Consider the following 24,712-nt stretch of genomic DNA (forward strand, 5'->3'; position numbering starts at 1 on the left):
GCTAATAACATGTATTAGCTAAACTACCATTTGATAGAACATTTAATATGTACAACTACTACAATAACTACTTTGAAAAAAATAGATACATATGAAAGACAAATGGATCATAGGTTTTATATTTAGAACAAATTAAAAGTCAAACTAATTTTTATATTAAATATCAAAAGTAGTAACTTCATAACATATAAACTACTATACGGATAATTTAAGGGCAAAATAAATATTGAAGAAAAAGTATACGAGGGTTTTATATCTAAGATTAAATTAAATGTCAAACTAGCTCTTATAAAAAAAACAGTTTAGTAATTATCAATATCATTATTAGACAATAATAGTGTTATTAGTATTATTATCGTGACATGTTGCGTTACATCATAATATTTTAAAGCAAATAGGACTGAAGTTTGAAAAGGGAGAAGAAAGACAAAAGGCGGCTAAAGCCGCAAGCATATAATATAGAGAGTGCCAATCTGAATGCCTTCGTTGATTGCTCATTTTACATGCCGCACTTAAAGGCACACGCACATGTTCAATTCATTAATTTAATTAATTAAAAACATCATTCCATGTTTCTTAAAATCAAATTTCGATTTTTAAAGGCAAAAATAATATGCAAGTACCCATAGTTTTATCTTATTTTAAATTAGGTTGTTTTATTTTTGTACTGAGTCAATATACTTCTTCAATTTTATTTACTGGTCCCTCTATTCATAATTTGTTCATTTGTTAAAAAAGAAGATGATGAAGTCACACTCAGTATGCAAAATCTCTGCCTCGAGAAGTATTAAATATCTTATACCCAAGGATGAGTCAGCCGGGCAATAAACTTGTTTGTTCCTTTGGAATTGAAATCTCTGACCACGTTAATGGTATCTTGTTATATATTTCAAGGATTCATTCAAAACATTGACTTTCATACCAGTCAGGTCAATTTTTCTTTTTGTCTTTTTTAATAACTCACACACACCTCACAAAAGGAGGTTTGAATTCCCACTATGAGAAAGATATTTAGATTAGTACTTAACAACATCTTGAATATAGTTGTTTTAATAAGAGAATACTTATACGTAACTAAATAAATTGTTTTTTTTTACAAAGAATTTAAATTCACAATCTCATATTTAAAATTTTTTATAAAGGTGTTTAACATCTTCTTATCCTTAATATAAGATCTAATTAACTAATTAATTTATGTAGATTATGATACTAGTTATATTAGTTAATATGATATTTTTTTCTAAAACACCTTAGTATCTTTCTTAATTTTCTCTCTCACTCTTCTATTTAATTATTTTAAAAAAAATCAATAAGATTAATTTAAAAAAATTAATAAATATGTGAAATACGTCTTATATATAGGATCAATATCAACTCTTTAATTATGTCTTATATTAAAAACCGGAAGAGTATCAATTAAGTTATAACAAACCTTCAAGTATGAGTTGGTCCCAAAAAGGGGATTAGTATGGACGCAAATTAGAAGTGAAGATGACTTATAAGATTTTACACTCTTCTCGGTGCAAAGATCGATCCTTAATTTGACTTTGCTTAGTCATACATTCCAAGACACACCCAAAAAAAAAAACTTCCTCAGAATATAAAACCTCAATTATTTTCAAACAAATTAAGAATACGATTTTGGGCCTTAGCACGTGGACAACATTATTTTGGGAAAGTCTTAAAGCTGATCTGGCCTCCACAATATAATTCAGATACCACTATTTAATTTATTTGTTATTTTAACTATCTATTTAATGTTTATTGAAATATTAGAGAGTAGCAATAATAATTTTTTAATCATATGTTTTTTAAGAAACAGTGTTTTCTTTGGCTAAATTTTAAAAACAATGTTTAAATATTCCCTACAATGCACAAAAGTATTCCTAGGTAACATGATATTTGTTGTAAATAAAGAAGAAGAACAGAGAAGAAAGAATATCAATAAGAGAGAGTATTTCTCTTTCTATTCAATAGGGTACTGAATACATTGTACATGGCCTCTATTTATAGGCACGGCTTTACATCTTTGATAGAATCTACAGATATAAAGATAATTGCAGATAATGGGGATAATGGGAGTTACTGAAGATATTGGGAGATAAGGGAGATAATGATAGATACATGGACATCCATAAAGATATTATATTCATAACACTCCCCCTTGGATGTCCATAGCTAAATATGTGCCTCGTTAAAAAACTTCTACTAAGAAAACCCTGTGGGACAAAACCTAGTAAAAGAAAAAGAGTGCAACATTTATTGATATATATTTCATAGTGCTGCCTCGTTAAAAACCTTGTCAGGAAAACCCAATGGGAAAAACCATAGACAAGGAAAAAAGAGTACAGCATACATTTACTCCCCCTCTTGACAATGTCAGTTGATATCTCTGAGTCTACGAAGTCCAATGTCATGAACAAGTCTCTCGAACGTGGTGGCTGGAAGTGATTTGGTGAATAGGTCTGCTAAATTTTCGCTGGAACGAATTTGTTGGATATTGACTTCACCATCCTTTTGAAGATCACGAGTGAAGAAGAATTTTGGGGAGATATGCTTTGTTCTGTCTCCTTTGATATACCCTTCTTTTAGTTGGGTAATACATGCAGTATTATCTTCGTACAGTATTGTTGGGATCATTTTACCAGAAGACAAGCCACAAGTAGTTCGTATGTGATGTATTAAGGACCTTAACCATACACATTCTCGACTTGTTTCATGCATTGCTAGAATCTCCGCATGGTTAGATGATGTGGCTGATATAGTTTGTTTCATAGATCGCCATGAAATGGCTGTACCGCCACATGTGAATACATAGCCAGTTTGTGATTTACCAACATGTGGGTCAGACTGAAATCCAGCATCTGCATAGCCAACAAGATCGGTCTTGGATGCATTCGAATAAAATAATCCCATATCCATTGTACCCTTAAGATAACGAAGGATATGTTTAACTCCATTCCAATGCCTTCGTGTTGGTGAAGAACTATATCTTGCTAGTAAGTTGACTGCAAATGATATATCAGGTCGTGTATGATTAGCAAGATACATTAGTGCTCCAATTGCACTAAGATATGGTACTTCTGGACCAAGTAGCTCTTCATCACCTTTTTCCCCGATTTCTCGAGGTCTAAAAGGGTCCTTATCCACCTCCAAAGATCTTACAACCATTGGAGTACATAATGGATGTGATTTATCCATATAAAAACGTTCTAGGATCCTTTTTGTATAAGTTTCTTGATATACAAAAATTCCATTTTTCAAATACTCAATTTGTAATCCAAGGCAAAATTTTGTTCTTCCTAGATCCTTTATTTCAAATTCTTTCTTTAGGCAATTCACTGCCTTTTCAAGCTCTTCAGGAGTTCCAATAATATTTATATCATCAACATACACAGCGATTATAACGAACTCATTTCCTGATCTTTTCATAAAAATACATGGGCATATTGCATCATTTTTATATCCTTCCCTCAATAGATACTCACTAAGCCTGTTATACCACATTCGCCCTGATTGCTTTAATCCATATAGGGATTTGTTTAACTTAATTGAGTATCGTTCTCGAGAGTTTGAATTGTGTGCTTCTGGCAATTTCAGCCCTTCAGGGAGTCTCATATAAATGTCATTGTCAAGTGAGCCATACAGATAGGCTGTAACAACATCCATTAGATGTAAATTGAGCCCTTTATTTACTGCGAGGCTAATCAAGTATCGAAAAGTAGTTGTATCCACTACTGGTGAATAAGTTTCTTCAAAATCGATACCAGGTCTTTGTGTAAATCCTTGAGCAACGAGTCGTGCTTTGTATCTTATGATTTCACCCTTTTCATTTCTCTTTCGCACAAAAACCCATTTATATCCAACCGGTTTTACATCTTCAGGTGTAAGGACTACTGGTCCAAAAACTTTTCGCTGTTCTAGCGATTTTAATTCTGCCTCAATTGCATTTTTCCATTTTGGCCAATCCTTTCTTTGTTTACATTCACTAATTGACTTTGGCTCATGATCCTCATTATCATTCATCACATCGAGCGCTACATTATAAGAGAAAATATCATCAACGTCGACTTCACTTCGGTCCCATCGTATCCCATTCATAACATAATTAATTGAGATCTCATCATTTTCACATATTTCAGGTACCTGACTTTCACTGAGAATTGGGACGTTAGCGTTGTCTGATGACTCTTCTGGAGTTGCTAACTTTTCTAAATTATTCTCGACTAGGCCATCTATACTTTTAACTCCTTTTTTCTTTCGAGGATTTTTATCTTTGGAGCCGATGGGCCTGCCACGCTTCATGCGTGCTTTAGAATCATTCACAATTGGTTGTCCATCAGGGACATCAATTTTAATAGGAGCATTAACAGCTGGAATATGTGATTTTGTTACTCTCTTCGGGTCAGTAAATGCATCTGGTAATTGATTTGCTAAACTTTGTAAATTGACTATCTTTTGAACTTCCAGTTCACATTCTTTTGTGCGAGGATCAAGATGAGACAGTGATAATTCTTTCCAGCTAATGTCCTTTTCCAACTTCTTATTTTCTCCCCTCATTGTTGGAAAAACTGACTCATCAAAATGACAATCGGCAAATCGAGCTGTGAACAAATCTCCTGTTGAGGGTTCTAGATATTTTATTATAGTGGGAGATTCATATCCAATATATATTCCCATCCTTCTTTGAGGCCCCATCTTGGTACGTTGTGGGGGAGCAATTGGAACATGTACAGCACATCCAAAGGTTCTTAGATGGGAAATATTTGGTTCATGACCAAAAACCACTTGTAAAGGGGAGGACTTGAGATAACTTGTTGGCCTGATGCGAATTAACACTGCTGCATGCAAAATTGCATGTCCCCAAGCAGAAATTGGGAGATTTGATCTCATAAGTAATGGTCTTGCAATTAATTGTAAACGTTTGATTAATGATTCTGCAAGTCCATTTTGTGTGTGCACATGAGCCACAGGATGTTCAACATCAATCCCAAGAGACATACAATAATCATTGAAAGCTTGTGAAGTAAATTCACCAGCATTATCAAGACGTATTTTCTTGATAGGAAAATCAGGGAAATGTGCTCTTAATCTAATTAATTGAGCCAATAATCTTGCGAACGCCAGGTTACGCGAAGATAATAAACAGACATGCGACCATCTTGTTGATGCATCAATTAGAACCATAAAATATCTAAATGGTCCGCATGCTGGATGTATCGGTCCACAAATATCTCCCTGTATGCGTTCTAGAAAAGTGAGAGGCTCACTTTTTAGTTTTCCTGGTGATGGCCGAACAATTAACTTTCCCTTGGAACATGCATTACATGAGAAAACATTGGATTGTGGTATTTGTTGACTTTTCAATGAATGTCCACATGAATTCTCAATTATTTTTCGCATCATAATTGTCCCGGGATGGCCTAACCGGTCATGCCAAACATTAAATTTGTTATCATTTACAAACTTCTGGTTTATAATGATGTGTACTTCAATTGTACTAATAATTGTATAGTACAAGCCAGAAGAAAATGCAGGCAATCTTTCTAGTGTGCATTTTTTACCTGAGGTTGACTTTGTAATAGCAAGATATTCTTGATTTTCCTCAATTGTTGTTTCGATATGGTATCCATTCTTGCGGATATCCTTAAAACTCAACAAATTTCTTTTAGACTTAGTTGAGTAAAATGCACTATCAATGTATAATATTGTTCCTCCAGGTAACAATATATTGGCTCTTCCGGAGCCTTCAATCAGTTTTGCACTTCCAGATATAGTCTGAACGTTGGCTTCTTGCATTACCAAAGAAGAGAAATACTTTTTATTTCTAAGTATTGTATGAGTTGTTGCACTGTCAACAAGACATAAATCTTCATGATTGACGTCAATAGGAGCCATTCTTCGTTACAAGGAACATAGTCAAGAGAGGGAGGAAGAAACAAAATTAATAAAAGGAAAATACTCGTAATTTTATTAATTTGGAAAGATAACAACATTGAAAGTAGAAACTTTATAAAAGAAGATGAAAAGAAGGAAAAAAAATCATAGAAATTTAACTTCACTAAAACAATTTATTGTTGAACATTCCCATCACCAATCAGGTGATCAATCTTTCCATTAGGATCAGCAAAGAAATCAGCAATATCCAAATGAGTGACATCCATGTTGCCATAATCAGAATCGCCCTCTTCATCAACAAAATTGGTTTCTACCCTTGGCATTTTGCCGTTGCCTTTACTTTTATTTTTAAGCGATTCTTGATAAAGGTCAACCAAATGTTTCGGTGTACGACAAGTACGTGACCAATGACCATTCCCACCACAACGATAACACGAGTCTTCAGAGTGGTTATTACTTCCACTAGTTTTTCTCTTGCGATTCTCATCATTCTTTGTCCTCTTTGAATAGGAATTTGAACCACCTCGATTATGACCACGACCACGTCCACGGTCAATGCGACGGCCTCGTGCACGTCCATGTCCTCGTCCACGACCACGTGTTGGTCCATTTACTACTACATTCGCTTCGGGAATGGAGTGGAGCCGGTTGGACGGGATTCATGATTTTTCATTAGAAGCTCATTATTTTGCTCAGCTACAAGAAGGCAAGAAATAAGTTCAGAATACTTTTTGAAGCCTTTTTCACGGTATTGCTGCTGCAGGAGCACATTGGATGCATGAAATGTGGAGAATGTTTTCTCCAACATGTCTTCATCAGTGACTTTTTCTCCACATAATTTCAGTTGAGAACTGATTCTAAATATCGCAGAATTATACTCACTAACAGATTTAAAATCTTGTAGACGCAAGTGCATCCATTCATAACGAGCTTTTGGGAGAATGACAGTTTTCTGGTGGTCATACCTTTCTTTTAAATTGTTCCAAAGTACGAGTGGGTCTTTAATGGTCAAATATTCCATTTTTAGTCCTTCATGTAAATGATGGCGTAAAAAGATCATAGCTTTAGCCTTTTCTTGACTAGATGCCTTATTTTCTGCCTTAATTGTGTCTCCCAGACCATTGGCATTTAGGTGAATTTCCGCATCTAGTACCCAAGATAAGTAATTCTTCCCAGTAATGTCAAGAGCCACAAACTCAAGTTTTGTAAGGTTTGACATGATGGCACTACCACAAAAGAATATAATATTAAAAAAAAATTGTCATGTATGGAAATTACATTGCTCTTCGTTAATGAGAAGAAAAGAAAAGAAAAGAAAAATTATAAATTACCAAAAGAAAACAAATGAAGAGAAAATTTGAATGACTTCTGGTCATGAGTTAAAAATTATATGGCTTCTAGCCATATGTTAGAAAATTAAAATTATGGCTTCTGGCCATAAGGAAGAAAACAAAGTTTTATAGCTTCTGACCATAAAGTATAAAACAAAGTTTTTATGACTTCTGGCCATAAGAAAGGATAATAAAGTTTTATGGCTTCTGGCCATAAGAAAGGATAATAAAGTTTTATGGCTTCTGGCCATAAAGTAGAAAACAAAGTTCTATGGTTTCTGGCCATAAGAAGCAAAACAAAATTTTATGGCTTCTAGCCATAAGAAAGAATAATAAAGTTTTATGGCTTCTGGCCATAAGAAGCAAAACAAAATTTTATGGCTTCTGGCCATAAGAAAAAATAATAAAGTTTTATGGCTTCTGGCCATAAAGTAGAAAACTTTAAACCATATAGCTTCAAGCCATTTAGGAAAAGAATGGAGAAAAGAAAAATACTCATAGTGTAGAAGAGTATAGAAAAGTATAGAGGATAGACAATAAATCATGAAACATAATGTATAATAATAAGATCGGAATATTATACCTTTGTTAGAGCCTTCGTGCTGATAACGTGTTGTAAATAAAGAAGAAGAACAGAAAAGAAAGAATATCAATAAGAGAGAGTATTTCTCTTTCTATTCAATAGGGTACTGAATACATTGTACATGGCCTCTATTTATAGGCACGGCTTTACATCTTTGATAGAATCTACAGATATAAAGATAATTGCAGATAATGGGGATAATGGGAGTTACTGAAGATATTGGAAGATAAGGGAGATAATGATAGATACATGGACATCCATAAAGATATTATATTCATAACAATATTCTCATAATTATAAACGAACAATGCATAAATTTTAAATATGAATATAACTATAATTTGTAAACTTGACATAATAAAAATATAAGCTTTTAAACACTTCATTACATTAAACAAATTTATTAGTGGAATTTTGAATCACACGAGATCCATTAATAAAAAGACGATAATACCGAAATTTTGCCTTTTATGGAAGCACATGAAACATACAGATTATGAAAAGAATTAGGGAAAATGGCAATTAGGTCTCACTCAAGGGAATTAAATGCAAAAAGATCCCTTGAAATCATAAAATTATTTTAAAGTCCCAAAAAATTTTTTGCAATAAATTTTATTTGTTTACTTACCAAATTACCCTTCTTCTTTTTTTTTTTTTAAGTTTGCATTGACAACTAAAACAGCAATGGTTGACAACTCAGGGTGCAAGGATGACAACTATCGCGGCTGGTTTGATAACTTATGGTATGATATGCTGAGAAAATGTGTTGTCAAACCAGCCACGATAGTTGTCAATCCTTGCACCCTGAGTTGTCAATCACTGTTCTTTCAATTGTCAATACAAAATTAAAAAAAAAAAGAAGAGTAATTTGGTAATTAAACAAATAAAATTTATTGCAAAAAGGTCCCTTGGGACTTCAGAATAATTTCATGATTTCAAGGGACCTTTTTGCATTTAATTCTCTTGATTGGGACCTAATTGCAATTCTCCCAAAGAATTACGAGCAAGCAACCTTTGAATCAGTTCTCCGATAAATTCAAGAAGGACCCCAAACATATTTAAGACATACATCTTAATAACACAAAGTAAAATTGAACCATTTTGTTTGAAGATGTGGACGAATTGAAAATTTTAATTAAGTGTTTGTTTGACTTCTTTTACCCTATGTTTGGTATGTGAGGAGGAGAGAAGAGAATTTTTTTTTTAATGAATTCAATTTAGAAAATAAGAGAAGCGGGGTTATAAAATTTTGATTAAAAAAACATGTAAAATAAAAGCGTAAGAAAATTAATTGAAAATTTTAACCACACTTCTTTAATTTTTTTAAATTAAGCCCATCAAAAATTTTTCTTCTCTCCCATCCTCTTCATTTCCCTTATATCAAACATATCTTTAAAACTAAGGTTTTTTTTTTTCCCTGTTTGCATTTTATGAGAGAATATGTCTTCACTTGTTATCTTTTACAGCCAAACATTGACAAGTCTGATTGGTGTGTCTAAACTACTATCTTCGGTTCTAATTATAAGATCTTATTTGTGATTTATAAATGAAGTCTTATAATTAGAATCGAAAGTAGTATTTTGTTTCAAGATGCCGGCAAATTGGTAGAAAAACTTGTCACTAAATTTTATATTCTATGAGACAAAATTTTTCTCACGGACTTATTTTACATAACGTAAAATTATTTAAAATAATATAACATAAAATTATTTAAAACAGGCTAGTTCAAATGTTCCGTTGAATATGATGATGCATGTATGTGTGCATATGTGGAACGGGTTCAACTAATTTGAGTTGCATGCAAAATCAAATAAAAAGAGAGGTAGTTACGTTGGAACAAATGGAAAACGATTTTCAGAATGTGGTGAATGAAACTTGTGAGAAAGCTGACAAGTTAAGTGGTGTGTCTAAACTCTGAAGGGAGAGGGACCGCAAGCTGTAACAATCATGTTTGTTGTGCTTCAAATGCAATTCTTAATTTTGGTTTGGTCTCACCACTTTTAGGCCGGCATATTTCCTTTTTGACGGGCAACTTTCAGTCTATTTATATTTGGTACCACACAACCAACAGAACTTTAGTCTTAAAAGGGCTTTTGATTAACATTTTAAAAATGATTTTATGAAACTCGAAATAAACATGTGAGAGGAGTTCTGTCTTGACTTGTATAAGAAAACTTTGTAAAGTGATTTTTGAGGTTTCTAAACACCCCTTAATCAAGATTCGAGTTTGTTTTGTATAAATATATAAAACACTTAGCTAGATATCAAATGGTTTGTTTAAAATTTTTTTCATTAATTTATTATTATAATTTATTACATTTCAGTATTTTTTCCTTAAAGTCTTTAAATTTTTAATTGTGAGGGAACACAGATTAAACCACAATTGCAGTCAAGGTGAGTTCAAAAAAAAAAATCGCCATTGTATATCACTATATACCTACATACTTTTTTAATGAGTAGATAATTAGTTTATCAATGTTAAAAAATTATTTAAATAAGCTATTTCTAAAAAAATATATGTTAATTTTTCTAAATTAAATATTTTAACATAATAATAATTTATACTGAATCTACTCATTAATAGAAGCTCCCTTACAATGTGCATTCAATGAGAATAATTGAAAAAAAAAGTTATAAATTTGAAAATCAAAATGAATTAAGATCTTATATTCAGGATCACACTAAATTCTTTAATTAGTTTTTATATTTAATTAAGTTTTACCTTTAGTAATATACTAGCGTACTACTTCTTTAGTTCTTTTGCCCCCTTTTTTTTTACCGCAAATAATTTGTTTTTGCCAAATACCTCAAACAATTTAATCAGTTAGACTAATATAATCCTCATGATCTAAAACATACAGGGACATATACAGGACTTTTCTGATGGCCTCTAGTGTTATAATCTGATCGACCTTGTTCCATTTCCGGCGTTCTGTAATTAGTACTCCTCCAATCCTTAATACGGGGTGTTTGGAAGTACCCAAAAATACTTCTTAGAATAAATTTTTCACAAAATGAGACAAATTCCTTAACATATTTACTTCATACACAGTAAAAGTACTTTTAAAATCATGATTTTGATTCCATCCAAACACTCCGTATAAGATCTGTTAAATTAATTTGATTAGATTAAGAAAGTTAGGTAAGTTAGTTAATTATAAAAAATATGGCATGTTTTTTCTAAAACACCATAATAATTTTTCTTAATATTTCCTTTCTCTCACTTAACTAATTATAGTTGAGAGAGTATCCATAGGGGTAATTTAGAAAAAAACTGATAAATATAAAAAATAAGTCTTATATTTAGGATCAAAATTAACTTAACAATTAAATCCTATATTAAGTATGAGAGAAGTATAATAATGGGTCATAGACGCGCATTTAATTTTCTTGAATTTTAAACATGTTTTTTGTTTGGGTTTGGCAAGTGTTGTCGTGGGGGAAATTGAAGCCTTGAGATCTTTTATTTTCGTTTTCTTGTCCCTATATGTTCGTCAATTCATAGTTGGTGCATGCGCGTATGGCATGTACACATTGGGCTGATTCGCGCAGCTGAGAGTTTTCAACTATATATTCGAAAGGCATACATTTAACCTTAAGGTTTTCTAAATATGCACATGAAACTAGATTTAGGTCACGTGCCATACATGGGAATAATTATTCATGGTTTTGTTCTTCCCTTTTTTAATACTGCTCCAGTCCTTAATATGAGACCTATTTAACTAATTTGATTAGATTAAGGAAGTTAGGTAAGTTAGTTAATTATAAGAAATGTGACATGTTTTTCCTAAAACACCATAATTATTTTTCTTAATACTTCTCTTTTTCTTCTATTTGATTATAATTGAGGAAGTATTTATAGGAGTAATTTAGAAAAAATTGATAAATATGATAAATAGATCTTATATTTAGGATCAAAACCCACTCAATAATTGGGTCCTATATTAAGAATCGGAGGAGTATAATATAAGAATTACTTAACTATTTTATATAAATTAAAGAGACTAAATATATTACTTAATTCTAATCATTGTGACTTGATCTCCATAAAATACTGCTGTATAATCTTAGATTATATATGAGTTTATAAGTAAGATAAATTAGTTTGGGAGAAATGATAAATATGAGAAGAAAAGTAAATTAAGTTCTTATAGTTAAAACTAATTAAATCAACTCCCTAACTTGTTCTTGTATTCAGAACCGAAAGAGTAGTTGAGAAATTAAGATACGCAATTTTTGTGTGTGTGGGGGATGTGCTATGGTCTATCAATTTTTTAAGGTCTTGTTTGGTATGGGGAGAATGAGGAGAGGGAAGGAGGTGAAGAGATTTTGCTCCCTTCCCCTTATTTGTGTTGTTTAAGGGTATGTTTGGCTCAATGAGAGAAAGGGAAGGGGAGGAATTTTAACGGAGGGAAGGAAAGGAGAAGAGAGTGGAAGGATTTTAATATTATCTTGTTGGGATTTATAAAAAAAAAGAGAGGAGGGGAGGGAAAAATATTTTAATATGGACAATTTTGCTCTTATTTTACTTAAGATATGGGCATAATGGATATAACATGACAAAATATGGACATAAGAGTCACAACATGACAAAATATTGACATAATGATCACAACATGACAAAATATTGCCTTTTCCCTCCAAATTCTCTCAATTTTCGAGGGGAGGTTGAAGAGAGGAGGGGAGAGAAAATTTTATCCTAAAATTTGTGTGTTGCCAAATAAGGAGAAATAATTAAAATTCCTCACCTTCCCTTCCAAATCCTTCATACCAAACACACCATAAATCTTTAAGAGGGGAGGGAAATTTTTTTAAGATTTTTCCTCCTCTTCCCTCATAACCCTCCCCTCCCAAATTGAAAAGATTGGGAGAAAAATTATAATATTTTGGGTTATTGTGATTAATATGATTATAATTAATTTTTAATATCCCCATATCACCTTTCTAATTTTACATCATGCGGGGAATGAATGGTAGTTGTTGCACACTTGTTGGGTCATAAAAAATTCCTCTCCTCCTATTTTATTTCATTAATCCAAATAAGATAATATTAAAATTATTTTTTTTTTCCCTCCCCCTCTGTTAAAACTCGTCTTTTTTTTTTCCCCTCTTTTTAACCAAACACACCCTAATGATTTTGGGGCTTTTTATTGTTCTTTCAGGATTGATTTCTACAACATAATCAGAAAGCCATCATAAGATTTCAATATTTCATTGGCTAACTGCTATATCCAATCTTACGAAATATGCATTCTGTAAAGAGGATTCTAATCTAATTCAATGACAAATGCGCAATCACAGGGCCACAAAATTTCTTAGCATCACAACTTAATTCAGCCACATAGTCATAGTCGTTGCATTTCTAATAAGCTGACAATATCAATAATTCAATATAATCCCAATTTACAGCGACTTACCAATCAAAACCAAAACTTTACGGATCCCATGCATGAATGTGAGAGCAATTTGTATAAAACATGAATTACCTAACTACCTTTAAGTCAAGAGCAATAATTACAGTTACAGTTATAATTTTGACCATCTCAAAACACTAATTTATTAAATGGAAGAGTTCCTTAAACTTGTAAACTACCCATATTATTTGTCACCGGCAAAAATTTCTCACGTACCAAGAACGGCATTGAATAGATAAAAGAGATACGAATATTGGATAAAATGTGATATAATAATATAGGATTTTTTCTCTCACACATTCCTTCTATTTTTACTTTTATTATACTCTTCCGGTCCTTAATATAAGACTCATTTAACTAATTTGATTAGATTAAGAAAGTTAAGTAAGTTAGTTAATTATAAGAAATATGACATGTTTTTCCTAAAATATCATAATAATCTTTTCTAATATATTCTTTCTTTCTTTTACTTGATTACGGTTGAAGGAGTATTTATAAGATTAATTTAGGAAAAATTGATAAATATGAGAAATACGTCTTATATTTATGACCAAAATCAACTCAACAATTATGTCTTATATTAAAGACGGAGAAGTAATTAATAAGGATAGAATTAGAAATAGAGCATTAAAAATGGTACAAGTAACAAATAAAAGGACCAAAAATTCGCTCTATAAGTAACAAATAAGATGAATCAGAGTGATATATTGTACTGCAAGGTTTCTCAGCGTGAGACATAACATAGGACACAACGCGCAACTTCTCTAAAATTCATTGCGCCTAACACACCTCCTAGACAGTAATCCCAGCTCTACACATGCCCTGTACCACAAACAAAAAGGAAAAAGGGTTCCATTGATATTTACTTTAAAAAGGTGTTTGCAAATAAAATGCTAAATACAGTCACAAAATGAATTTTTCCCTGTACATTATATTTCAATTTATTTTATTATTTCTCTTCGTCTCTTGCTTATTTATAATAAGGGAAAACGATTTTTTTAAATATTTATTATTTTTAACTAATGTTAACAAATTTTTTAAACTACACAATCCAATTATTTAAATCTTATAAAAAGTATTAGAAGGCATGTTAGATGTTATGTGTGGAAGAGGTTCCTCACGGCTCCTCTTGTCCTTCTTTACCCATTCTTTACCCTCCTTTTTTTTCACCACCTGATCAAAATTTTAATATTTCAAATTTAACATTTTATAAAAATAAGTATTATTATAATAATTTTATTTAAAAAATACATAAATAAATTCAAACTATTAAAATCTGATCTGAGCTACTCGCAATTATAGTGAAAAATTTAAAATAATAATCACCCGTTATTAACTATTTATATTGAATATTACCTGTATAAATATATTTAATTATTTTTGAGTTAAGGTGTAAAAATACCTAGAACTTTTTTTAAAAGTATGCCTAACACCATCTACTTTTTTGAGGTGCAAATATATCCATGCAAATTCAAAATTGATGCAAAAATATTAACATTCCTTTTATTTGTGGGGCCTATGATATTATGACAAAAATACCAAAAAGTGCTCAGTTTTAAAAGTTTATAAATTTTTTTGCGCAAAAAAATATATGGTGTTTGATGCACTTTTAAGAAAAATTAATGGGTTTTTTTATACATTAACCCACTATTTTTAATCTAAAATTATAATAATATTTATTTTTGTAAAATATTAAATCTGTATTATCAAAAATTTGAAATTTTTATCCAAGAATAGCAAGGTAGGGGTGGGGGGAGGGGTTTTAAGGGTATTTGAGTGGAAATTAAACCTTAATTTTAAAAGTGATTAATAGATATGTGAAAGATTTTTCTCTTGATTTGTAAAAAAAATTTTTTAAAAATAATTTTAAGGTGTTCCAACACTCCTAATTCGTTAAATGTTATACTATTTCTGTTTTTTAATATAAGAGCTAGTTGACTAATTTAAGTGAATTAAAAAAATTAGTTAAGTTATTTATTTATAATAAATAAATGTCATTTTTTTAAAGTATTCTTACTAATCAAATATATTAATCGAATTAATATTATAGTAAGGGCTATCTTAAAAAATAAATAAATATAAAAAATAAAATAAATTAACACCTCATATTTAGAATTAAAATAAAAATCCTTATATTAAATTATTAATTAATAATCGGAGCTAAAATATTTTTCCCCGTCAGCGACCTCTCCACAGTCCCCGAAATAATCCTGTTCCCGCCGTTCACCCCTCCTCAACTTCAACGTTCAAGGAATCCACCTCCGTGCGTCTTCTTCCTTTACTCTCCGGCCTCCTTTCAAGAGCTTCACGTCCATCGATTTCATCTTCGGTTTTTCCCGTGCAAGCTTGGCGAGTTCGCAGCTTCCCTCCGGGGCAACTCCGTCTTCCACTCTTCCCTCTGCCTCCTCATCCTGGCGAGTTCCTCTTCTTTCTCGGCCTTAGAGTCTTTAAAAATGAAGTTAGCTTGTGGATTGTGATATTCTGGGGCAGTAATATTGCTTGTGAATGATGATATTTGGTTGTGAAATTACTGAAGAAATTAGTTGATGTATGGTTTTGCTTTAAGGGCTACTATGTGCAGGAAATGGAGAAAGACTGGTTATAGTTCGAGGATGTAATTGTGGCGTTGAAATGAGTGTTGAAATACCAATTCTGGTTAGTTTGAGGGTGTAATTGTGTGTAATTCTTGTGTATGTTTGGTGCTTCTTTTTGGGGAGCGCTTAAATGCTTAAATTGGTATTTCAGTCTGGAACTGCTTCCTTGTAAAAATTTTGTGATATTTTGAGAAATTTATGTTCAATATAATTATGGGCAAGACTGTCAATCTCCCTTCAACCGATTGGTAAAAGAGAGACCTTTGTCGCTGCTCTGCGAGCGGATGATAGCAAGTTATCATTTCTTGCTTACTTCCTCATTATCTTAAATCTTGTTTCTGGCAACTCTTACTTTGCAGTTCTATGGGGAAACATATCTTAAAACTTCAATTGTGTGGCATACTGTAAACATGGGTATGGTGTACATGGTAGTAGCATGTTACTTGAATGAGTTATTTTTACTTTGGATAGACGTTGATGTTGTGAATCCTATATGTAGATTTAAACTAAAGAGGAAATCTTTAAAATTCGGTCATTTAGCTCAACTAGATATGGGACTCATGTATTGCACGGAGTTATTCATGGCTTATGAATAATGTAGCATTTTATAAAGTTTACATATATTGATGATGATGATTGAAGGTATACTGATTATGTCTTTATTTTCATAAAGGAGTTTTATTTAAATTTATTCTCTTAAAATTGTAATGCTATTTGTTTGTATCTGTTTAAAATGCATTTGGCGAGAACTATGATTATTGACATTTATGACGGTTGGCGTATGTAACTTCTGTGAAAGAGTTTTCTTCTTCTCTTTTTTGGCCTAGACTTACAATACGTTGGTTGTTAAACAGAAAATACTCGTGGATAACATGTGCTGGTGTCTGCCATTCTAGTGTTAAGGGTCTTGGAAAATGATGTGTGTCTGAAGACCACTAAACTGTGTGGGGCTATTCCGACCTGCAGAACAAACCTGATTTGAACCTTTGGTGGGATAAAACTGGAACTTGAATTTGCTCTGATTGTATTCAGCTCAAAAAAAAAAAAAGATTTTGCTCTGATTGTGAGCTTCAACTTTGTTTGGAACTTATAGATGTAGATACTGCTTCAATCAATGGACCAATACCACAACACTCTCCAAAATGAAGAAGAATCCCTTTCTCTCTCCACGTTGGCTTCCATGAGATCCCACATCATCAACCCTTCAACTCCCCAATCCACCCTATGTTCCATCCTTCAAAAGCTGACTTGCTCACTTGAACTTAGTCATGACAAAGTACTTCTTCATTACTCTCTCAACCTCCTCACCCATCTTGCCTTCCACCACTCTTCCTTTTCTCATTCCATCTTTCAATCTGTCTGTTCTCATCCTCTTCTCTCTGCCCAGTCCACTCGTCTTGCTGTTGACTCACTCCAAGTACTGGCTTTGATCACAGAACGTGTTCCAGCACTTGGCTTGAATATGGACAAGCTTGATGATGGGTTTTTTGTTTCTCTCTGTTTTGGCCCCTCTGTATCTGCACGTTTATGGTTGCTGAACAACGCAGGGCGCTTTCAACTTCAGCCATCTTTACTGTTTACTGTGTTTCTAGGGTTCACAAAGGATCCTTATCCTTATGTGAGAAAAGCTTGCCTGGATGGACTTGTTGATTTGATTAATCATGGTGTCTTCGAAGACTCTAGTTTGGCGGATGGGTGTTACCATTGTGCTGTTCAACTTCTGGGTGATATGGAAGATTGTGTGAGATCATCTGCAATTCGTGTTGTAAGATGCCGTTACTTAATGTTTTCCTCTCTTTGTGTGCTTCATGGAGAATATGACTTTGCAATGCTTGTTTTTGCTCCCAAAAAAAAAAAAAAAGGACTTTGCAATGCTTGTGGAATAATAATTAAAAACTAGTATTATGAAGCTACATGGTACTGTATCCTCAATAAGCTTATTTATCCTAAATGAATAATATTTAGTCTTCCAGAAACTCGTTAACAGATTTTGCACTTCTAGAAATTTTAGTGTAACTTTGAGGTCTTATCTGATGTGTTATCTATTTTGTAATTTCAGGTTTCTTCATGGGGGCTGATGTTAGCAGCTTCTGATGCTGACATGAAAGGCTACTGGTCCAATGAAGTATTTGCCAAGGTATTTTCTTATTCTATGGGCTATGCATTTCTATGGTTGTTGGATCTTGGTTTCATAACTGGTTGACTTTAAAGCCGCAATCTCAATATTGTGATGATTCCCTATCGATGATTCTTTCCCCTTGACAAAATCAGGATTCTCAACATGGTCTTTTGATCTTAATGATTCATTCTATGTCCTTTATGAATCTCAAAACCATAATAACCCCTTCCTTGATTTGTGGGACTCTAAAAATGGCACATGTAATCGAGGTAAGTTTAACAAATATGATTCTCTCTCCAAGTTGGAGGTATTAAAAAGTTTAAACTATGATGTCTCTAACATGAAACAATATGAATTCTTCTATTAATTTAGATTTTGAGCCCATATGGAATTTGGGGCAAGCCATTCTGTTCATGGGTTATAAACAATGATTTTTTTTTTTGGCAGATTTTCTTTTATAGATATATAGATACATAGATTCTTGGCGTACGTAATATAATATGTAAAGTTTTATTGCACGATGTCATTTTATTTCTGTTGCGTTCAGAAGTTAGAATTATACTTTAATTATTCTGTTTTCTAGTATTCCTGACCGTTGGCTGCTGATTACCTTGGTATTACATGCACTTCATATTTATGCAGCTCTGTTCTATGGCAAGAGATATGAGCATGGAGGTCAGGGTTGAAGCTTTTTGTGCCCTTGGGAAGATTGAAATAGTATCTGAGGATTTGCTTTTGCAAACCTTATCAAAGCGAGTCCTAGAGGTTGGAAAGAAAAAGGAAGTGTTTGGCCGGAACACAACTGAACAATTTAAAATGCTGGCAGCTAGTGTTGCTGGTGCACTAGTGCATGGACTTGAAGATGAGTTCTTTGAGGTAACTTTTCTTGAACATTACTGCTTTATATGTATTTTACAATAATGATAAGATGTATGATGTATCTTTGAGGAAAGAGGTCTGTTGTTTAATTAAGTGGAGAACTAAGTCATTATTGGCTGCAACTATGTCGTAATAGCTTAAGAATTTCTATTTAACCTGAAGGTGCGAAAGTCTGCATGCCAGTCCTTGCAAAGACTTGCAGTCCTCTCCGCTGAGTTTGCTCATGAAGCTTTGAACATTTTAATGGATGTGTTGAATGATGATTCGGTGACTGTTCGATTGCAAGCTTTGAAAACTATGTATTATATGGCAACTAGTGGCTGTCTGAAGGTTCAGGAAAAACATTTGCACATGGTATGATTTTCATTCTTGATAAATATGTAGGCTGAATATCCAATATATGACTATATTTTATGGTTGTTGGGAGTCAAATTGATTTTTTTTTTCCAAAATAAAAAAGAAGGGTCCCCCCCCCGGGCTTAATTTTGTAGAATGAATCAAATAACTAATTTACTTGGTCACGTTGATCAAATCAATTACTAGGAAACTGTATAACCTTTGCAATAACATAATAAATTACCAGAGTCGTTCATGGCCCATAGGTTTAAGTTTTATGATAAAGCTTTTTCAAAGAGAGTTAGCGATTTCCATGATTTGATTGTGCAGATTATACCAGTTAGAACTGATAAGGGGTTTCTTTCTCCGATGGAATTTCGAAGATCCTTAGTCCTTGTCAATAAATTTAAGGGATAAGGTGCTTAAACACCCGGGAAGTGTCTATGAAGGAACACCTGGCACCTTGCACCTGGAAGTTTTTTTTTTTTTGGCTCCTATTTACCTTGAAAGTTTTATTTCGTAGCAAAAATATTTTGGCCGTTATCCGCTGTTAAGTTATACGGTTTGACCGATGCTTTTAACGGTCAAACTTAATGACAGGTAACGGTTTAGGATAGAAATACTACAAAATAAAACTTTCAGGGCATATAAGAGGGGGAAAAAAAACTTCCAGGTGTCAGGTGCTCCTTCGTGGATATTTTTGGGGTATTTAAGCACCTTATTTCTAAATTTAAATTATATATTGAATGAAAATTTCTTTTTGCTGGCATATTTTTAACACTCTTTTATCTGCTTGGCAAGTTATTATCTTGATCATGTTTAATTCTGTGCTCTTCCAGTTTATTGGTGTTCTAGCTGACAACAACAGGGAAGTGAGATGTGCAGCAAGGAAAATACTTAAACAAGTGAAGCTGAATAGTCTCTTGTTGTTTAAATCAGCAATCGGTGGTCTTCTAGATAGTTTGAATATTTACCCACAGGTTTTCTTCTAATTATTCTGCAATTTTATCTTTCTGATTCTTAAGATGGGCTCGTGAGATTTTACAATAACATTAAGTTTTGGGTATGCAATTTATTGAAATGCTTACAAAATTTTTTTTTCATCCTTGTCTGATCACTTTGTTGGATCCTTTCCCTGTTTTTGTTCAAAGCAGGCTGCCCCTTTTTAAAAGCATTTGACTCATCTTGGTTCTTGAAACCAATATAGTCTCTCACTCCCATTTTCAAAGTATTTCTCTCTCGGAGGGGAAACCCTAGCATGGACTGCATATCTTGCTATGCTATGGACGATTTGTACATCTTAGGCATGTTATCATGTTCTCAATCAAATCTAGATGGGATGATTTAGCCCTTCATTTTGCCACCCATTTTCCCGATTGGTGAGGGACTTATCATCACTGCATCCACTCTTTCCTTATGCCTTCCAGCTCATTATTATTTAGTATTTACTATCTCCTAAATGTTCACTTCAATACCCTATGACCATTGAACCTTACTTCCTCATTTTATCCATCTTGTCTATGCTATATGGATCTCATGCTGCTTAATTTTTTAATAGTTGAAGAAAGAGGCGAATACGCACACACAGAACAACAACATACTCTTTTTGGCATTTACTGAACTTTTAACTCCTGTTCATTTTGACATCTGCATACTCTCATGGCAGGACGAAGCTGATGTATTTTCAGCTGTTTCCCATATTGGCCGAAATCACCAGCAGTTTGTAGCCATTGTATCCAAGGAAGTTTTTGAAGAGGTGAACTTGTTCCTTCTGATGATGATTATATAACATGTCCAGGAACTTCATGAACATTTTGCACGTCTTGTTAACATGAAACTAAACTTGGTTGACACTATAGTTAGAGGGCATCCTTAGAAATTTGGTATTGGATAGCAGCATGCCAGCTGTACTTACTGCTTAGAATTTACCCTTACAGTATTAGTTTTGTATATCTTTGGCTTATAAGATAAGCTTAGGTATCTATAATTTTTCGGGGGACAGATTTTGGCATTACATTTCAGCTAATGCTGCTGCCTGCTTTTGTAATTTATCCCCGTAATAGAACATTGATAAATTCATTGCCATGTTCTTGTGGCAACAAATTGTAGTATGGTTTTCAGTTTTTCATGATATCAATATCTAATGTTCTGGTATCAGAAGAATGCAACCTCATAGAGGGGGGGAACAATGATTCATTTTGCCTGTAGTTTTCTCAAGATTGATTTATTCAACTAATCAAGGTGAATGAATTTTATCACCCAAAAATCTTATTTTTTGGCAGAGATAATTGAGATTGAGTTGATATTTTGCTACATCATTCTTTCAGGTAGAAGCAGCTTTTGAAGGCAACTCAGAATTCAATAGTGCGAGAGTGGCTGCACTTTTAGTCCTTTGTGTCTCTGCCTCACTCTCACGTGTAAATGTAGGCACCATACCTCCAATTTTGTTTTCTTACGCTGTTACACTCCTAGGGAGGATTTATTCTGCTTTTATTGATGTTATGGATAGGGATGCCCTTTTGGCCTACCTATCTGATAAAAGTAGATCTATTGGTTGTTTAGCCTCCGATATTAACCATGGTGAAGGGGAGCAACAATTACCCTTAGTTCAAGGTGATTACAGTTATTGCGCCAGCATTGATGTGACAAGTGTTGTTGAGACATCACACACAAGAGATGTGGAGTCTGAAACTCAGTCCCATTTTGTGAGGGAGCCAAAAGATATACTCAATTCTCAAGTAGAACAACGGCCAGTGCATGACGAAGTTATAAAGTTTACGGATCTTACTCTTTTGAAGGTCCCAGGTATCTGGTCCCTCATACAATCTGGCTTTACAAGCGAAGTTCTTCAGATCCTAAGGTAATGTAGTTCGTTGATATTTGTATCCTTTTGGTTCTAATTCAATTTAGCTTCCATCATATATCTGTATGTATATAGTGGCTGTAATTTATGTGGAGATTTGCTGACATATCTGTACGTATATAGTGGCTGTAAATTATAGCAGAATTTTGTAGTGATTCGCTGTCACAGTTCTATTCATTGGCACATAATTTTGTGAGTATTTAGATTCACATGCTCATCTTACACTCAGAACGTGGCTAGTTCATGGGGAACACCATCTGTTTGGGGGCCTGAATTGAAGATGTTTGTCCTGCGAGCTTATTTGCTATTGCTACATGACATTTGATGTGTTTTGATCATTAAGCGCATGCATGCATGTGAAATATTATCTTGATTTTCTTTTTAAGCGTTGTGTTGACAATGTAGGAGTGGGAAGGAAGATCTGGCAACTATGAGATTTGATACTATGGAATCTGCTGATGCTTTAGCATTTACTTTGCAATATCTTCGAATAATAAAGGGCCTTGCAAAAATTTGGGGAAATTTCTTCCAAGAGAAATTGATATGTTCTCGTGCAATGGGAGCAATAGACTTTGAACTGGCAAAGCTTGATAGGAGAGTTAAAGAATTCAGATATCGGTTCATAGGCTTTTCTCCGCAGGAGGAATTGAATGTCTTGGAGCTAATGTTGGTCACTTGTGTTCTTAGGCTGTGTAAAGTTGACGTATGCTGTCGAATTCCTACATCAAAGAGGTTGACTGCAATATTTTCGCACGTAGAATTTCTCCTCAAAGAACGCTCTGTCATGCCATCCACATTCATAATTGAACTCAGGAAATTGTTATCTGAAGGTGGCACCTCCATAAATGACGCTTCCCAGAGTCATTTGGAGTTTTACAAGTGTCTCGAGTCATTCTCCTTGAAGCAGTTCGTTTGTAGTGGAACAATTAGACATGTACGAGCGGAGCTAAGTATTCTCAGTAGTGACTCTGAACACCCTCTTCCTTTCGTTTCGGGACTACCAGTAGGCATTGAGTGTGATATCACCCTCCACAATATCACCAATGATAACAGATTGTGGCTGAGCATGACCATGAATGATGATGGTTCAACGCAGTATGTTTTTCTAGATTGGAAGCTTTTTGAAGGCTCTGGAGATCAGGTGAGGAATTCTGCATTTGTTGCCCCATTTTATGGAACCCCAAAGGCTACTTCTTTCAGGATAAGGGTATGTATAGGCTTGGAATGTTTATTTGAGGATGCTGTTTCCTGGCAAACTTATGAAGGGCCAAGACATGAACTTACATTTCTTTGTCCCGAAAAAGAAGTTTATCTTTCCAATGTACAAAAGACTAAATCTCATTCCCTTTAATAAAACATTGTAGTCTTGTTTTTTTGGTGGGATGACATCTGGAATTGTTGCGCCAGAAATTCCAAATTCCTATGTCAAAAGGCTAAATTGTGTTCTTTACCTTCCTCTATGCAATAGTATAATTGCAGGCAATTTCAAATGATAATAAGCTGACTGAAGAGAAGAGAGATAGGATGGGCAAGGATTTCATTTTTGTTTTACCCCAGTCACAATCAAAAGGTCTTAAGTTTTAGTGTTTCATCACCTTATTCTCATCACTCGGACTGCTATTCACAGTAAGCACACATGCGTAACATGATGGTTTTAACATGTTTTCAGCCGGCTACTCAATACGTAACTCCTCCGCGGCGCACTGTCCAACAAGAAATCCATTTCTTTTGCAGCCATTGAGGTTTCAGAATTGAAAGGCCGAAGAAGACAGCTAAAACACATGCTACCGGGAAAAGGGCTCCAAAGTCTTCTATTGTCAAACTTCGTGTCTCCACACCACTTTTGAATTCGGATTTGTCAATAGTAGTGTTTAAGGATATGCTCTTCATCATGTCACCAAACATCACCACATTTTGAGTCACTTTTAATATTGCAACTGAAAACTTCGAGACCAAGGTGGAATTCTTTGGGAACGCCTGAAAATACAACATCGTACATCATCCAACTTTGACAGGCCATATATATGTTGGGGAGGACAGAAGAACAGTACTCACAAAAGCAAATCCAGCAGTTTTGTAGATTGGTCCTGTCATCTTGCAAGAAGGGCATTGGGAAAGCATAAGCATGAGATAAGGAGTTTCATCAAAAATAGCAACAATGCCTTTTTCTTTGTCTTCGTTTGATAATGCTTCCTTGTACTGTTCGGGACTTTCTAAAGGCTTTAACCGAGTTGGATCGAATCCTATTTGGTGAATCAGAAGCTCTTTCACCCAGGAATTGTTTTGGTATCCCACGGACTGATTGTTCCTTCTGATCTCTTGCACGTCCCTCCATGGAGAAGGTTTTGCCGTTGTCCTCTCTGTTAAAAGTGATGTTAAATTTGCTGTGTAAACTTGCACTGCTATGCCCAACAGAAACATGACCACTATTACCAACCGTTTAGAATTCCCATTTTTCAAAAACTCAACATCTGCAATCATCACACACACAAAATGTTGATAATACAGTGTCAAACAGAGTACGAGGAAACAAGTTGATATATCGTACAACTACTGCCTCTGCTAAATTATCAGTTACTTTTAAGTTTTAACGGATGCACATAAATTTATTTTTTAAAAAAATCTTGAAATGTTGATCCTGTTTCTCAATTTCTCTCTCCATCATAGTTCTACACCAAGACCACTATTAAAAAAA

At 33.6% G+C, this 24,712-nt stretch overlaps 2 protein-coding genes across 2 annotated transcripts; one reads left to right on the top strand and one right to left on the bottom strand.

The window, feature by feature from the left end:
* Positions 1-6,514: 6,514 nt before the first annotated feature.
* On the bottom strand, positions 6,515-7,117 carry LOC114719550 (uncharacterized). The gene has a single exon (XM_028905063.1). It carries the CDS (start codon positions 7,115-7,117, stop codon positions 6,515-6,517), a length of 603 nt encoding a protein of 200 aa, XP_028760896.1.
* Positions 7,118-16,639: 9,522 nt separating this feature from the next.
* LOC114719545 (protein SIEL-like) lies at positions 16,640-23,513 on the top strand. Its single transcript, XM_028905056.1, has 8 exons — positions 16,640-17,585; positions 17,880-17,957; positions 18,582-18,815; positions 18,981-19,172; positions 19,994-20,134; positions 20,821-20,910; positions 21,482-22,014; positions 22,426-23,513. The coding sequence occupies exons 1-8, from the start codon at positions 16,935-16,937 to the stop codon at positions 23,366-23,368; spliced, it is 2,862 nt and encodes a 953-aa protein (XP_028760889.1). The 5' UTR covers positions 16,640-16,934; the 3' UTR covers positions 23,369-23,513.
* The last annotated feature ends 1,199 nt before the right edge of the window (positions 23,514-24,712 follow it).

The sequence above is a fragment of the Neltuma alba genome, unplaced genomic scaffold, assembly GCF_004799145.2.
Source record: "Neltuma alba isolate B1F8T4 unplaced genomic scaffold, ASM479914v2 tig00011923_pilon, whole genome shotgun sequence".
Lineage (NCBI taxonomy): Eukaryota > Viridiplantae > Streptophyta > Magnoliopsida > Fabales > Fabaceae > Neltuma > Neltuma alba.